General features: G+C 44.6%; 1 protein-coding gene across 2 annotated transcripts in view; it reads left to right on the top strand.

Annotated features, from left to right (window-relative positions):
* Window positions 1-17,307, top strand: part of GSS (glutathione synthetase) — a 673,748-nt gene that overhangs the window by 614,435 nt on the left and 42,006 nt on the right. For both annotated transcript variants that reach the window (XM_086932359.1, XM_086932360.1), the window contains exon 12: window positions 6,828-7,017. In XM_086932359.1, coding sequence (XP_086788485.1) covers window positions 6,828-7,017 — 190 coding nt within the window. The remainder of the gene's footprint in view (window positions 1-6,827; window positions 7,018-17,307) is intronic.

The following is a 17,307-nucleotide window of genomic DNA, read 5'->3' as shown; positions in this document are numbered from 1 at the left end:
TCAATTACATTATTTTTTTTTTATTATGATTTCGTGCTGGTTAAATTTTGGTCTTTTATGTGGACTACATTTGTTTCTTCAGCTACTCGATTTTCAACTTTATTTTTTTACAATCTAATCTCAACAATTCTATTGCATATCTTATCTAAGGTTATTTCAAAAGTACTCGATGCAAAACTCGCTAATATATGCTACATGTGCCCTAATTAATGTGTACATTTTAAACGAGTTTTTTATAACTGTAAACGCCATTTCGCATCTCAACTGCTTATTTCCGCCTCACACGCCTCTACTCCTTTAATTTCCTATAAAATTATGTTTTTAAAATACTTTACAGAAAAATATGTTCTTTCAACAATATTTCCATTATTACTTGTGCTGTATTTCAAATGCAATACTGCAACCTTCAAAAGATATCTCAATACAGTAGTTCTCCTCAATAGTGATTTGCGCAGCATCCAACAGATTACATACATGCACCTCTCACCATTTTATCGCTTTTGGCGCCTTTTTTTTCCCCTCACACACTGACATAACACAAACTTGATAGTGCTTCGCATGTAGACAGCTGATTGATAAAGTAATGATGTATAACCACTTGCATTTTCATATATCGTTCCCTAACTGAAAGGCCAGACACCTCCTTCCATTTATTAAAATATGATATACTTCCTTATAAGAGTGTACAAAGTTTTTTTCCAACTATATTCATTTTTCTTCAACTATAGCGTTTGTATTCCATGTACTACTGACAATACCAATTACTGTGTTTTTTGCAATTTCTGTACTCATATTACATAATGATTTGCCTTTAAAACAGTACATTTCTAAATAAACATTTCAAATATTCACGGTTTCTCTTTTAATCCATAATCTCAACTGAAATGATTTCATATTGAAAAACTATTCATGGGTTCCACATAACCTTAATTGTAGTCACTGTGGACCTTATTTATGAAGACCTTCCGCCGCCGGTGCCTCATTTTTTAAAATGGGAAAAAGTGACGCACCGGTGGCGCAAGGCCTTCATAAATAAAGTCCTGAATGTTTTCTTTTCTCGACCTCACTTACTGATACTAGAACCTGCAAGCCAATTACGGCCCGTGAACTCTTTCTTAGTAGGTCGCGCACCGTACAGACAGTTGTTCCTCTGTTAAAAAATCTTTTTTACTGTTACCAAGCACCGCCACAGTTCCGCTTCACTCAGAGTTAATCACTGCTCCCACGCTTCTACAGGCCAAACGCTATGTCGTATTTCTCTCCTTATCACCCTTTCATCTCCACAATAACAAACAGTTCTCCGCCTGCCACCACAGAACAGAGTGCAGATGCAGAGGCACCAAAGAGTGAACCCATCACCAACTGCCATCTCCGGCTGTTTCCATGGTTACACCTCATTCTGCACCTTGCTGAAGGCAGAGGTCAAAAGTTCATGTCTCAACGTTCTACAGCAAACTAAGAACACTGTTTTCCCTCCAGAAACACCTGCCAATCCACAACTCTGTTACATGTCTTTTTTTTCACACCCAATAGTACTTTTCGTTTAACATAAACATTAACATGCAACGTACTCTTCAATCTCCACTTATTACAATCAACCAATCATTTTTATCTTTTTAACCACACCCAGCCTCTTCCTTTTTCTTTATTTAGAATTTCAACTTCTAACTACCATTCAACTTCCAGAACCGATCGGAGGACGACTACAAATCCCTTGAAAATGAAGGTCTGGCTAATAGGACACAGTTATATTCACTGGAGTGAAAAATATGCAGTAAGCAGACGAATTTGCAACCTCGGCTTACCAAATGTACACATAACATGGATTGCCAAAAGAGGATTGAAATTTCACCAATTGATTCCATTGGTGAAAACTTTTATGCGTCTCCCATAACCAGACCTTATAATTGTGCACTGTGGTGGGAACGATCTAGGCACAATCACTGGGGTAGGTCTGGAAATGCTTCTAAAAGACACCTTTCGACAATTGATGACACTTTTTCCTCGATCTGCCTTGGTATATTCCAATATATGCCAAAGACAGAAATGGAATTGGTCCAATCAACATTGTGCACAATTTGAGAAAGCAAGGAGACATGTAAATAAATCTGTTTCTGCGTTCCTCAGAGATTATAGCATGGGTTCTATTTACCACAACAACTTGCGATACCACATGCAAGACGTCTATAGGAGAGACGGTGTTCATTTCACGAATGAGGGAAACAGAATCTTCCTCTGCAACATCAGGCTCTGCATCGGTACTTACTTATAAATGCAGAAAACACTCAATTAACACAAGGGCTCTTTTCAGAGCCACCTTATATCTAAGCACTCAAACTTCTGATTTATCTCCATTTTCACACTCTTGTAAATAGGTGTGCGCGACCGGGTGCGCGCACCCCGTTTTTTTTCCGGAATTTTTTTTATATCTTTTCGCGTTTAAGGGCCTTACTGCACACCCCGAGAAAACCTACGCAGCAAGACAATCTCTACCTTCTCCCCTTTCCATGTTTCAACGCTTTGAAATGAACAGTATATTTACTCGCAGTGACAAAATGGCGTACAAAACTTCCTGATTTCCTTCGAATCGAACGTTAACAGACGTCACGCAGCAAAAAAAATTCCGCTCACGCGCAGCCGCTTGAGTTCGCGCACGCGTGCGCGCCTATAGATATATAATTGACTTTAACTTTAATTTTCTCAACAACTACTGAACAGATTTACACCATTCCAAAAAAAGCGTAATCTGCGAACCGGACTCTACAGTTTTGCCAAATTTCTTATAAATCCATTCAGCCGTTCGACCTGTAGCCGAGTCTAAAGGTCCTATGGAAAATAACATGCAGAAAACACGTTTTGGGACCCCCCTTATATCTCAGCCCCCACTTGACCAATCCCCCCCAAACTTTCAGGGAAGGAGCGCAGCGAACCGAGCCATCTTCATTGAGAAATTTGCTAAGATTCTTCAACCAGGGCCAAAGTTATTCTAAATAGAATGTTGAGGATTTCCTATGGAAAACAATCCTAACTATAACTACCTACTGGCGACCGCCAGTAGGTAATATATGTATATATGTATGTTTAAGCAAAGGTCCAGATTTTTGAGGGCGGACTCCCTGCAAGAGCACCAGCCGGTTCATTGTCGCTGCACGCATCCCCTTCGGTGCTTAAATTAAGGACATAAGACCACGCAAAGCTGTTCCAAGTGATGATGTATTTCTGTCACTGGCGACCTGACGCATTTCGAAGCACTTGCTTCATCCTCAGAGGTCTCAGCATTTGATCAGGATGTCACAGGAAACTCCATTGCTAGGAGACTCCACCTTTAGTAGGATGCGCTAAGTGCAAGCTCTGCTTTCTGGGATCTGTTGTGCAAAGAGTTGAGCGTTAGTACCTTGAGTAGGTTCTGTGCATCCATTAATTATCAAAGTCATTAAAAACCCTAAGTGGGCCTCAGAACAGGGTCCGTGGTTTTGATTCGTTCCCTCTTGCAGTACCGCTTCTTGGGCTGGAAAGGTTCCAGACTGCGGTGTCCTTTGAAATACAACGGACGTTGCTGCCCCCCACGGCAGGACTGTCGTGTAAGATACAGCCGGTTCATTGTCGCTGCACACATCCCCTTCGGTGCTTAAATTAAGGACATAAGACCACGCGAAGCTGTTCCAAGTGATGATGTATTTCTGTCACTGGCGACCTGACGCGTTTCGAAGCACTTGCTTAATCCTCAGAGGTCTCAGCATTTGATCAGGATGTCACAGGAAACTCCATTGCTAGCAGACTCCGCCTTTAGTAGGATGCGCTAAGTGCACGCTCTGCTTTCTGGGATCTGTAGTGCAAAGAGTTGAGAGTTAGTACCTTGAGTAGGTTCTGTGCATCCATTAATTATCAGTCATTAAAAACCCTAAGTGGGCCTCAGAACAGGGTATGTATATATATATATTTATATCCTTACCAGTAATACGTAATTTGGTGGGTGGGGTTAATAAAGTTTGTGACTCATTGCATTCAGTTAATGGTTGCATGCTGATAAATAAAGATGTGGAAACCAGAGCACTGTGTGTGACAGGGACTGTTACATGCTTCCAGGCTGTGAATGACTCTACAGCACTAAAAAGGAGTAAACTACAAAGCATGCTTGGTGAAGTCCCTTGAGAAGTGCTGTAAAAGTGATGGTCATGTAGTGGAAGGTCAATCCAAATACTGTCCCTGGCAAAGAACGTGGATTGCTTCACTTACATAGTACATGATTATTGAATTTTGCTCCCCGTAAATTATTATACTCCATCGTCTAGCACATTCTTCGTTCACCCAGGTGTATAAATGATCTGTTAGATGTTCAACATTTGATTCTATGCCTTTTAGACTCCCCTTTTGACTCTTGTTTCGATTATTGTTTTGGGTACTGGTTATTATTCCTGTATATGATTACTAGCAGCCCATCCCGACCTTGTCCGGGAGCAACAGGCTTCCCCGCCCGCCCCGACAATGTCCAGCAGCCCGGGTCCCCGCCCGGCCCATCCCCCGCCTGCCCTGACCCCCGCCTGCCCCGACCTCAGCCTGCCCCGACATGGGTTCCCTTACCTCAGCCGCCGCTCCTCCCGCCTGTCCGTTGCTCGCACCGCCACTGGCCTGTCCGCTGCACCTCACGTCACCGCTCCTACCCCGCGCCATTTCCGCCGCTCCTCGTCGCGCTCCTGGACGCCCCTCCTCCCCGCGCTCCTGGCGTGAGCACGCACGTCGCGGCTGGCGCTACTTCGGAGGGACTACTTTTTTTTTTACTGTAAATTTTTTAAATAACGTTTTTTTTTTTACATTTATATAGTTTATAACCATCTACACACCCTGACGATTCCAACGGTGTTTTGGGTGTGTGGATTGGCGCTGTGGTTCCCGAGTTTACCCGCCTCAAAGGCTGAAAGTTTTTCCTTTATTATAGTATAGTATAGATTGTATGTACTCCCCTTATCTCTCTATGCTCCATCGCATAGCCCATTCCTACTCATGCACTGAGGTTATATTGAGCTGTTATGTTTGTACTGGTTGACTCAATGCACATTTGATTCCCCATGTTAGACTAATGTTGTGATTTGTTACCCTTGCCTCAAATTGTAAAGCGCTCTAATATCCTTCGAGATCAAGTTCGCGCTATATAAAACTTTATAAATAAATATCGTTTCTAGAATCATCCTTGAAAGGGACAGTGCCCCACTTTTTGACAACTCAATCTTTGTACTGCTCAGTCTAGCAGAGCAAGACTAAGGCCATTAGGCATATTTAGCGTTGTAAACAGATACACACCAACTGTTTGACTGTCATTCGTGCAGCAGGTGCACATGCATGGAGGCCAAGGGGTGAGAAGCGCCCTCTGCAGCCACATCAGGGCTCTGTTTTTTGCTACGCAAAAAGAGCAGGGAAAGGCGTGGGCATCCCAGATTACAATTTAATAGTAACAGAATATGAGCTGGATCTGCTTCTGACCAGTTGCACACTCTCACTTTATCTCTGTTTTCTTTATTTCTTCTTGTCTCCGCGACAGGCTCTCTTTATGACAGAATATAGTTGTCACTCTGGCTGTCTAATTGTGTTTCTCTGTGTGGTAAATCTGATTGCTTCCCTCTTTAGTGGCTCCTGGGTCTCGTTCTGTCGTGCATCCCTGTCTGACTGTCTCTCTGTGTAACTATTACCTGTCTCTTGATGTGCCTGTCTATGGTGTCTCTAGGTCCCACTAAAACATCTCTTCCCCCGCAGAATGGGATGAGGAGGCCTGGAGTTTCCCTCAACTTCCAGAGGTTCATTGGCATTTGGCTGAAGGGCTTTGGCTGATCACGTACCTTACAATCAGAACATGTTCCCAACTTCCTTGTTCATCTCCTGTGTACACTCATATGCCCTCATATTTAAAGTAATTCGCCTGGCAGCAGGAGCTCTATTTAAAAACAATTTAAAATGAGCATTGCCTGGGCTGGCACCAGTTTCGTACAGAAAAAACACACAGGCATGCTGTCTCCGTCCTAGATGTGATTTACATAAACTGATGTCTACCTCCGTGCACTTTCAAAGATAGACTATGAAAACAGTCCCTACTGAGGTCATCCAGGAAGCACATTAGCCAGACTACAACCAAGTCAAAATGTAGTAATATTGTCAGCCTGAAAAAGATGGTAAGTCTTTGACAATATAGGTTCTTCCCTGACTGTCAGTGAAGCAGTGATCGAGTTTCCAAACCACCTTCCATATGCACAATGTCTACGTTGATTTCCGCAGTTTATGTTTCAAAGATAGGTTCAGTAAACACCCTTCTAGTAGATCCCTGCCTTCTAATTTAGCTTTTTAGCTACGTGTCCCTTGATTGAAGTGTGCCCATCTGGTTTAAAGAGTGTTTATGATCCAAAGTGTAGAATGATTTACATGCCAAGAATTGAGAAAACACCCATCTTTGAGAAAAGCTTTGATTAACTTCTTGTTCGAGGAATGTGTAACCTTCCAACTGTCACTGCCAAGATCCTCTTTGAGTGAACATTGTGCTTAACAAATAAATTAAATACTAAAGTCAAAATGCACTGGGTATTTTTGCAGTATACCAGGCACTAGTGTCTCTCATCACAGTAACAAAACATAGGTATAATAATATCCTGAATGTTACTCATGGTAAATGGATTTCTTACACAAAATGTAACAAAAGTGGACTTTATATTTCATTTATTTTTGGGTAACACTTCATTCTACTTAGCTTCTAGAAATTAAGTGTTCTGTATTTATGCTGCTTAAGCTATTTCTGATCTGTGTACTAATCCTTCATTAATACCGCTCATTTCGTATATTTTAAGGAAACAACCTATATGGCGATGAAATTAAGCACCTTTTGGAAAACATTAAAGACCCTGCTGAGCGGACATCTTACATCTTAATGGACAAAATTACGCCGCGTCCCATAAAGAACTACTTGTTGAAGGCAGGAAGTGACTTAACGCTATCGGAATGCATCTCTGAACTGGGTATTTTTGGAGTCTATGTCAGGTAATAAGCATTTACGAGTTGTTTTAGCTGTTTATCTTAAATTAAAAAACGACAATGCATTCAATTCAAGGAGTTTAGCTGGAAATCGAACTAGATACGTCAAAGTTTTAAAATGAGATAACTTCGCAATTTGTGTAAAAAGGCTGCCTGTTAAACGGGGCCAACAAAATTTCAGTTTAACCTCAGGCTGCACTTTTAAGACCACACAGAATCAACCCCATATACATCTGCAAAAGACTAGGGGCCAGATGTAGGTCATCACATACCGGTCGGTAACGGCCGATTTCGGCCGTTACCGACCGGTATTTGGTGATTGAGATGTAGGGGGCCTAAATTTTAGAGTCGGTAAATTTACCGAATCCGTAAATTTACCGATTCTGTAAAATACTGATTCGGTACCGAATCGGTAAATCTATATGTAGGTGGCCCTGCAAACAGTGCCACAGGCCCCCTAAGAATTCGTTATTTACCATTTAATACTATTGCATGGTAAATAACGAATTCCTGTGTACATGCACATCTGTGCATGTACACCTGTGCCATGTGGCACACAGACATACCCTAAGGGCATGTATGTGTGTCACATGGCACAAAAGCCTGAATCAAGGGTGCAACATGGTGTCAAAGTGACACCCTGTCCTCCTTGTCAGTTCGGTAATTGCCATAGGTTCCTATGGGCCTCAAGGTCCATAGGAATCAATGGCAATTACCGAATCGGCAAATACCGATTCGGTAATTACCAAATCATTCCGATTCGCTAAAAATTACCGAATAATTACCTACATCTTATTTACCAAATCTAAAATACCGAATCGGTAAAATTCGGTATTTTAGAGTCGATAAATAAGATTTACCTACATCTGGCCCTAAATCGCTCAATTCTAATATATGGTTGTATGTTTGGGGATGTTGTGGGGAGCAGAGCATCCAAACATGAATAGAGCTGTTATCATTAACTTGCAAATACACAATTTAACGTCAGACGTGTTTATTACTTTAGCTTGCAATGCATGTTGCTTTTGTTGGAATTAGTATTTGGTACGGAAAGAAGACTGGATTAATAGCTTATTATTATTTTTTTTTTTTGCGTTGTTATAAAGCGATACTCTAAGGAAAGTGTCAGTGCACTGTACTTCGCAACAGTGCATCTCTCACAAGTAACAGAAAAGCACATTCTTGTCTTTTGTTTTCATTTGAATGTCCATGTATGTATAAGCACATCTCAGTTTGAGAGTGAATCCAAAAAAGAAGGTGCTGTACCAGAGAAGGTGTGAGCTGCAACTTCAAGAGTTCTGATTATTTTTAGTCTCCATTCTACGTTCATAAAAGTTCACACTTGCTTGTCGGTCTCAAATATCTTTAGTGGGGATGGAAGATACTCTGGTTGCTGAGCTGAATTAGTCTTCAACGTTTTAAAAAATTATCAAACTCTATCAGTGAGTGCAGAGTTATAGCACTAATGCAGGATGAAAAAAAAACTCATGGCATGTACGTTTTACTGAATATGGTTGTTTAATTAGTGGCTCTTATAGTATTTTGTACTAAGTTAGGCAGTCATTCAACAGGTTAAAAAAAAATCAGTAAGAGACTAGCTACTTTTGAAGCTAGCTAAAAGCTTGTGGTGCGAGAGACTAGCTACTTTTGAAGCTAGCTAAAAGCTTGTGGTGCGAGTTGGGCATATTTTGTGGCTGAGATAATTTTTCATCAACAGTGGGAAGGCCAACTAAACAAAAATGAAAAGGTCTAAGTAGATGTTGATGAAGAATTCCATATTTGGGCACAAGCCCTGGCACACGCTAAAGAAAAGAAACGAATAAAACTCTCAAGTCGATTTTTAGGTCTCGCCTGAGCTCGCGCATGCGCTGCTCTGGCGAGACATTTAGTGAGTGGGCTTTAAAAAGCCTACCACAGCTTTTTGTGTGGCACACTGCGTGCAGTTACGTGTACAGGCACGAGCAGAGGCGTCATCTGGCTTTCCTCTTGCTCTCCCAAGCGTGCGCGCCTCACTCCACCTCTCTGTCTTGTTCGCCCCTCCCCCACCACAGAGCGCGTTTCATGGCCGCGAGTCTTGTTTCATGTAATAGCTAAACACCGTTCACCTTTTACCTACATTACAATCTGCCATAGGAAACGTGGCGGCCTGCCATGTCTATTCACTGTGTCCCGCTCTGTGTTTTTTCAACAAAACTCTGTTTGTTCCACAATCTCAGGGTTGCAATAAACATGGGTCCGGGGGAATGGGTCTGACGCCTCCTACCCCCCAGCCCCGGCAAATATTCACCCGGCTGTCGACGCCGCCCTCTTTTATGAAAGTCTTCTAAGGGACAGACCGCACGCTCAGGGTAGATTGGTTGTTAGAGATGGTAGTCTTGTTTCAACCTAAACTAGAAACTCTGCCTTCATTATACACAACCCTGGGCCAGAAAGCAAAACTGTTCTTCCAAGCTGTATTTAAGACACAACCACAATATTCCTGCGCCACTCTTGACATCGTAGAGGCAGTTTGCAATGGACGCCGGCCCCAGCTCAAGAAACTCTTTAAGTTATCTCGGCGCATAACAGGCACCAGACGTGTTTATTTTAAAATCACTCATGCGCTCAAGTTCCCCTGCCTCCAAGAGTGCATTTGATGCAGCGTCATTAAAACACCTTTTACAAGCTTTTTAGACCGGAGACGGCCAAGGCCTTTTACAACGGGGCTGGTCAGAACGATTTATTGTACATTTTCACTGTTTACCACTATATAATCAGAATAAATTTGCAAAAGATCTTACTCACAATTTTTAGCAACTTTAAAAGTGCGATCCTTACGGACAGATACAGTGAAATCGCTGTTGATATCGTTAGAAACATGAATACAGTGTAATGTTGGCTGTCTGTGTTCATGAAGATTCATGGGTACATATTATGTAGTCCAAACCGCTTTCAGCCTAACTTAGGGCATCAAAAAATTAACCATTTAACTGGAAAAAAATCAACAAAATATGACACAAAATGCGTCACAGTTATTCGAGATATAATGTACCCCATGTGAAGTTTGAACATGTGTAGCTTACCTCTCTCTTTCTACCTCTATCTCAATCTACCTTTACCTCTCTCTCTCTCTACCTCTACCTATACCTCTACCTCTCTCTCTAACTCTCTCTCTCTACCTCTCTTCCTCTACCTCTCTCTCTCTACCTCCCTACCTCTCTCTACCTCTCTCTCTACCTCTCTACACCTCAACACCGCTCTCTCTACACCGCTCTCTCTACACCCCTCTCTCTACACCCCTCTCTCTACACCTCTCTGTATCTACACCTCTCTCTATCCACCTCTCTACACACCTCTCTCTACACACCTCTCTTTACACCTCTCTCTCTCTCTCTCTACACACCTCTCTCTCTCTACACACCTCTCTACCTCTAAGTGGCAGCCGTAGCCTGATAGCACTGCTTGTCCTTTTAATAAAAGAAAACAAGCATTGGCATAGCCAATAGATCTCGCCTTTGGGGCCTTATAAGTGTTTAACCATGCAGCAGTTAATGTTGTTGCACCAAGGATATTGTGCTGCATAACTAAATACTTATACAGTCCCAAAAGCGAGACCTATTGGCTATGCCAATGCTTGTCTTGTTTTTTTACCAAGCCTTGGCTGGTGCTTGGCATCCTCTTAGATGGCAAGAAATAAAAGTAGTTGCCTATCATGAATATAGGGGTCTAAAATCAGGATCTCAATTTTGAAGAGGTTGAGCTTGCATTTAGTTAGATCAGTCACGCTTGTGATGCCAGTAAACACTGACCAAGGGTTCAGTTGTGTGTTCCACAAATTTAAGTAAAGTGTATTGTAGCTGAGTGCTCTTAACATAAAGACAAGAGGCATTGACAAATACAATAGGTTTAGCTTATTTTAGAGCTTTTGGCTCTGCCATGTCTTTTAGCCTTGTTGTACAAAAGTCTGGTTGTGCAGCATGGCTAAAATTAAAGCTAGAAAAAAAGTGCTATTACACGCATAGTGCTTTTTTCAGATGGGAAAAATTACTATTAAAGACCTATTTCAGCATAAAACAGCCTGGAAAAATAGCACATAAGGTTGCATTAGCATTCTATTTGAACATTTTCCACACGTTTGTTATAGCGTTCATAAGAGGATTCTGCTCCCTGACTTCTTCATGGAAATATGGTCTATTATAGCTTAATCTCTTTGACTTAATATAATATATTCACTTTACAAATTGAGCTGTCTGAGGAGCAGTTACGGATGTTCCTCAGTTCAAAGGAGAAAGAAATCGGGGGTATGGCTTCTCCTGACCAACGTCTCCTCATCGGGTAGTAGGAAGTCTAGGTGGCCCTTGCACGCTTTAATGGGATTTCAAAGGATCGTTGGTCAGGCTAAGATGGAGCTTTCTGCATGCTGTTGAAAGAGTAACATAGTGCTTTTATTTTCAGGCGGGATGAGGTGGACGGGGCGGGCAGGTGAGAACAGGGGAAGGAGATAGAGATACTGGCAAGCAACAGCGACAGGAAGGGGTGCAAGGACGGGTGCAGCCACACAGAGAAGGAATGGGTCAAGTCAAGTCAAGTCAAGTCAAAAATTTATATAGCGCACTACATACCCATAGGGTCTCAAGGCGCTTGAGGAAGGGGAAATTACTTGTCGAATATCCAAGTTTTAAGTTGCTTTCTGAATGCTAGGTGATTCTGAGTAAGCCGAAGGTGAGTGGGGAGAGAGTTCCAGGTTTTGGCTGCCAGGTAGGAGAAGGATCTACCTCCCATGGTAGCTTTGTTGATGCGGGGAACAGTGGCCAGGGCTTGGTTGGAGGAACGTAGTTGACGGGAGGGGGTGTAGAAAGACATTCATGTGTTGAGGCATTCAGGTCCGAGATCGTAAAGTGCTTTGTGTGCGTGGGTTAGTAGGCGGAAGGTAATTCTCTTATTCACAGGGAGCCAGTGGAGGTTTTTCAGGTGACCAGAGATGTGTTCTTTACGCGGGATATCAAGTATGAGCCTGGCTGAGGCGTTCTGGATGCGTTGGAGTTTTTTCTGGAGTGTTGCGGTGGAACCGGCGTATAGGGTGTTTCCGTAGTCCAGGCGACTCGTAACAAGTGCGTGAGTGACCGTTTTTCTAGTTTCGGTGGGGATCCAGCGAAAAGTTTTTTTAAGCATGCGAAGAATGTTGAAGCAGGATGAAGAGACACCGTTGACTTGTCTGGTCATTGAGAGTGAGGAGTCCAGGATGACGCCCAAGTTCCGTGCGTGGTCCGTCGGGATGGGTGCCTTTCCAAGGGCCTCTGGCCACCAAGAGTCATCCCAGGCGGAGGGGGAGGTTCCTAAGATAAGGACTTCTGTTTTGTCTGAGTTCAGTTTCAGACGGCTGTGCTTCATCCACTCGGCTACTTCTTTCATTCCTTCGTGTAAGTTGTTTTTGGCGGTGTTGGGGTTCTTGGTAAGTGAGAGGATCAGTTGGGTGTCGTCAGCGTAGGAGATGATGTTGAGATTGTGTTGGCGAACAATGGCTGCGAGGGGGCTCATGTATACGTTGAAGAGGGTGGGGCTGAGTGATGATCCTTGCGGCACGCCGCAGATGACTTCAGTGGCCTCTGATTTGAAAGGAGGGAGCCTGACTCTCTGAGTTCTACTGGTGAGGAAGGAGGTGATCCAATCCAGTGCTTTTCCTTGGATTCCGATGTTACTGAGGTGCTGTAATAGGGTGCTATGGCAGACTGTGTTGAATGCTGCGGAGAGGTCAAGGAGGATGAGGGCGACTGTTTCTCCATTGTCCAGTAGGGTTCGGATGTCGTCTGTTGCTGCGATGAGTGCGGTCTCAGTGCTATGTTTGGCTCGGAATCCGGACTGTGAGGGGTCGACGGATTTGTTGCTTTCGAGAAAGGCGGCAAGCTGGTTGTTGACAGCTTTCTCGATGACTTTGGCCGGGAAAGGAAGGAGCGAGATGGGGCGGTAGTTTTTGAGTTCGGTGGGGTCAGCTGTGGGTTTTTTCAGAAGGGCGCTGAGTTCTGCGTGTTTCCAGCTTTCCGGGAAAGTGGCGGAGTTGAGGGAGCAGTTGATGACGTCTCGGAGGTGTGGTGCTATGATGGAGTCTGCTTTGTTGAAGATGTGGTGAGGGCATGGGTCAGTTGGGGATCCTGAGTGGATGGAGTTCATCAGGCGGATGGTGTCCTCAGTGGAGATTGGGTTCCAGATGTTAAGGGTGTTCAAGGGGGGAGAATGTCCTGCAGAAGAATGGGTGGGTAAGTCTTCGGGTCGGTTGTCGAAGCTGTTGTGGATGTCTGCAATTTTGTTGTGGAAGAAGGAGGCTAGGGAGTCGCAGAGGGCTTGAGAGGGGGTGATGTCGTTGGAGTTTGCTGATGGGTTGGTAAATTCTTTGACGATGTTGAATAACTCCTTGCTATTGTGGGCGTTGTTATCTAGACGGTCTTTGAAGGCGGCTTTCTTGGCGGACTGGATTAGTTGGTGGTGTATGCGGGTGGCGTTTTTGAAGGTGTCTTTGGTGTTGGAGTTTGGGTCTTTTTTCCATGCTTTCTCGAGGGAGCGGCAGAGTTTCTTGGATTTCTTAAGATCATCGTTGAACCAGGAGGCCTTCTTGCTGTTTAGTTTGTTTTGATGTTTTTTCAACGGTGCTAGGATGTCGGCGCTATTGGATAGCCATTGGGTGAGGTTAATGGCTGCTTGGTCGGGGTTAGAGGAGTGGACAGGAGGGGTTTGGAGGAGCGATGAAGAGATCTGGTCGATGGTGATTTTGTTCCAATTTCTACGTAGGGTGGGTTGAGGGTGGTGGTGAATTGTGGGCTTATTGAAGAAAAAGTGAACGCAGCTGTGGTCCGTCCAGTGAAGAGCTGTGGTGTGGCTGAAAGAGACGTAGTTGCTGGAGGTGAAGATAGGGTCGAGTGTGTGACCTGCAATGTGGGTGGGGGACGTGACAAGTTGTTTAAGTCCAAGGTTTGCGAGGTTGTCCAGAAGGGTGGTGGTGCTGTTGTCATTGCTCTTTTCCAGGTGAAAGTTGAGGTCTCCCACTAAGATGTAATCCTCGGAGGGGAGGGCATGTGTGGTGATAAAGTCAGCGATATCGTCATTGAATTGCGCCCGGGGGCCGGTAGAGAAGGGTGCCTCTGAGTGTGGTTTTGGGGTCGGTGTGGATCTGGAAGTGAAGGTGCTCGGCGCTGGCAAGGTTGTCATCTGAGCTGGTTGTGATGTGAATGGAATTCTTGTGGACGATGGCGATGCCACCTCCTGTATGCTTGACGCGGTCCTTGCGGATAATCTTGTATCCTTCAGGGATGGCAATGGTGATGTCTGGGGCTGATGAGGCATTCATCCATGTTTCTGTTAGGAAGGCGACGTCTGGTGAGGTGATTCCAAAGGTCGATGGCATGTCTGTGGATTGAGCGGGTGTTGAGCAGGATGCATTTTAGGTGGTTGGTGTTGGGTCTCTGTGGCACGTTGGTGGATGAGGAGTTGGTATTGGAGCCGTTGAGCTTGCAGGAGTAGCATGAGAAGGGACCATGGGTGTGTCCAGGAGCGGCTTGGACGCAGTTAAGGGAGCGGCCGGGGTTAAGGGCTAAGAGGGTGGCGGCATCGTAAGTGATGCGAGTGGGCGGGATATTAAAGGAACCAGGGGGTCTGGCACTGGGCACGGGCCAGGCGCGGACGGGCGTAGACGGGCTTACCTTTGGCGCACCTTCGGCGCGGCCGTAGCGCGTGGACGCTGCGCGTGGGACCATCTGGCTTAAATGGATGGTGGAGGGGGCGGAGCGTGGGAGGGTCAGCTGGGAGGCGGGATCAGAGAGGCGGGTCAGGGGAGAGGAAAACACAAAATGGAGGGCAAAAATGAAAGTAAAAGCAGCGAGGGCACAGCACAATGCTCGTCAACAGGCAGCCAAAGGCTCTCAACTCCAGCAGAATACCTCTGCCAAAGCGCCACTCACAAAACTACCGACGTTAAAAGCACAACACAGCAATGAAGTGCAAGTTATAAACACAGAGCGCCAAGCAAAATTGTACAACCAGGTTTCAAAAGCGCCAAGCGACAATCAGCTTCAAAGCGCTAATGCAGAAGCTATGATAAATGCGGTTAACTTCGCAGTCAATAAGGCACAAAGCGTGATGCAGATAATTAAAAGTACAACAAAGCACAATTCAATTATGTGAAATAGAGTTCTCAAAGCGCTGCGCGAGCAAGAGCTTCAAAGCGCGATAAATCTTTCAATGGCAACGATACCAGGCGCAGTCAGGAATACTCGGGGAGGGGGAAGAAACAACAAGGAAAAGGTTTGGGTGGGAAGGGAAGAAGCAAGATGGAAAAAGGGGTGGGAGCTGGCAAAAGCACCACAGACGGGGGGAGTAGAAGGGGAAGAAGAAACATTACCTCAATCACTGTGTGAGCAGCGGATGGACCTTAACGAAGAGGAAGCAATCTGTGCTTGGTCTGTACTCCACAAAAAGACATGGAAGGGATTCCCAGCTCATGCTGGCCAATTAGGAGGTAGCAAACAAAGGTGACAATAAAGCTAGCAAATGGCAATCATTGGGTGGGCTCCAAGCCCTTTATTGTAAACAATACCCCTCGTAGTGACAGGACATGCACTGTTGGTAGGCGAGACCCAAAAGATAAGGCCAAAGAAACTGAGAAATAAAATAACCTCATAGCGCCTCTTTTCCATGCTTCAGTGCTTGAAGTTCCTTCCTTCACAACCTTACTGAGGCCTCTTTTTGTGAGGTAAAAGGTGAAGTATTGTAGAAAAATGTATTTTCTGTCACCTGGACGCAACCAGAATTAGAAGCAGGGTTTCAATCTGCGGCACAGGAACACCTATAAGTGCACTATGATGCATCCCTGTTTCACACAAAGGGGCTGATAACGATGTCGGGCAGAGTTTCCTCCGCCCGACATCGTCTCATTAATGGGACCAACCAACACCCAGTCGGCAGTCCCGACCGACTAATTAGGATGCAACCGAACACTGTTCAGTCGCATTTCTATACTTTACATGGGAGCATGTATTTCGGATGTAAACCGGCCGGAATGCATGCTCCCATTGTAAAATAGGAGTTGCAGTTCATCCCTGCATCCCATGGCTGGCACCTCAAGGTGCCTGCCACGGGGTGCAGAGAGCAACAGGGCAACCATTGGCACCCTCTTACCCTCCAGCTGGAGGCTTAAACCCAAGCGGCCCTGCTGGGTGCCCCCAAAGTTGAGTTACAACAACATTTCTGTGTCGGAAAGGCTACCAAAATCCGACATCGTAATCCCTAGGGTGGAAGGAGGCACCCTAGGGATTACTGGCCGCATTACGACTGCCGGACGGGCTCTCAGAGCCCGTAGAAAGCTAGTCGGAATGACCGTTCAGATTCCTCCATTGTAATTGGGCACCCGGAAAGGAATCTGACCGGCATATTATAATGCTGTCGGAAACACTCCGACCACATCGTAATCGGCCCCTACGTTTAATATGACAATGGGTTAAAGTGAGGCTTTAAAGTTATGCCCATTGCAGCCCATTCTCTCATTCCTGAGTGCATTCTTTTTAAAATTGTATTAATGAGGAAAAATATCCTCCTGGAATCTACAGTTTTGCTTTCTCAATGTAGTTAGAGAAATGTGTGGGAAATATCCTTTTCACCACAGAAGAATCAGCATAAGGATGTGGTTAAATCTATCCTCACTTAAAGGATCCTGTAACAAAGGCCCTTTTTATGAGTGGCCCTTAAAAGTCCCATCTATTTCCCTCCACTGGTTTTACAGTGACTGAAGATTTAGGTCTATTTGAAAGGTTACTAATAGGGATTATGGGCCAGATGTACAACCATTTTTGCATGCGCAAACCAGTTTGCGAACCCGTTTTCACATTCAAAAATGGCATGGGGTATGTACAAACCCTATTTTGTGAGTCACAATCTTTTGCGACTTGCAAATAGGGTCGTTCCCTAGGGCGTTCCCTTCCTAATAGCGTGAGCAACCCTATGTACAAATGTTTTGTGTTCACAATTGCGGGCGCAAAATACTTGCAAAACACCACTCTCTTCAAGAGGGTGTTAATGGGGTCGCAAAAGGGAAGGGGTACGTAGGGGACCTCTTCCCCTTTGCAAACGCACGGGAAAATATTTTTTAAGGGCAGGTAGTGGTCACAGGGACCACTACCTGCAGTTAAAAAATGAAACAAATACGTTTCATTTTTTAAATTCATACCGTTTTCATTTAAGAAAAGCGGGCTGCATTTGAAAAAAAAAACTGCTTTATTTAAAAGCAGTACCAGACATGGTGGTCTGCTGAGCCCAGTAGGCCACCATACCTGG

Source organism: Lissotriton vulgaris, chromosome 7, assembly GCF_964263255.1.
Source record: "Lissotriton vulgaris chromosome 7, aLisVul1.2, whole genome shotgun sequence".
Lineage (NCBI taxonomy): Eukaryota > Metazoa > Chordata > Amphibia > Caudata > Salamandridae > Lissotriton > Lissotriton vulgaris.
This window is presented reverse-complemented; position numbering and strand designations above follow the sequence as displayed.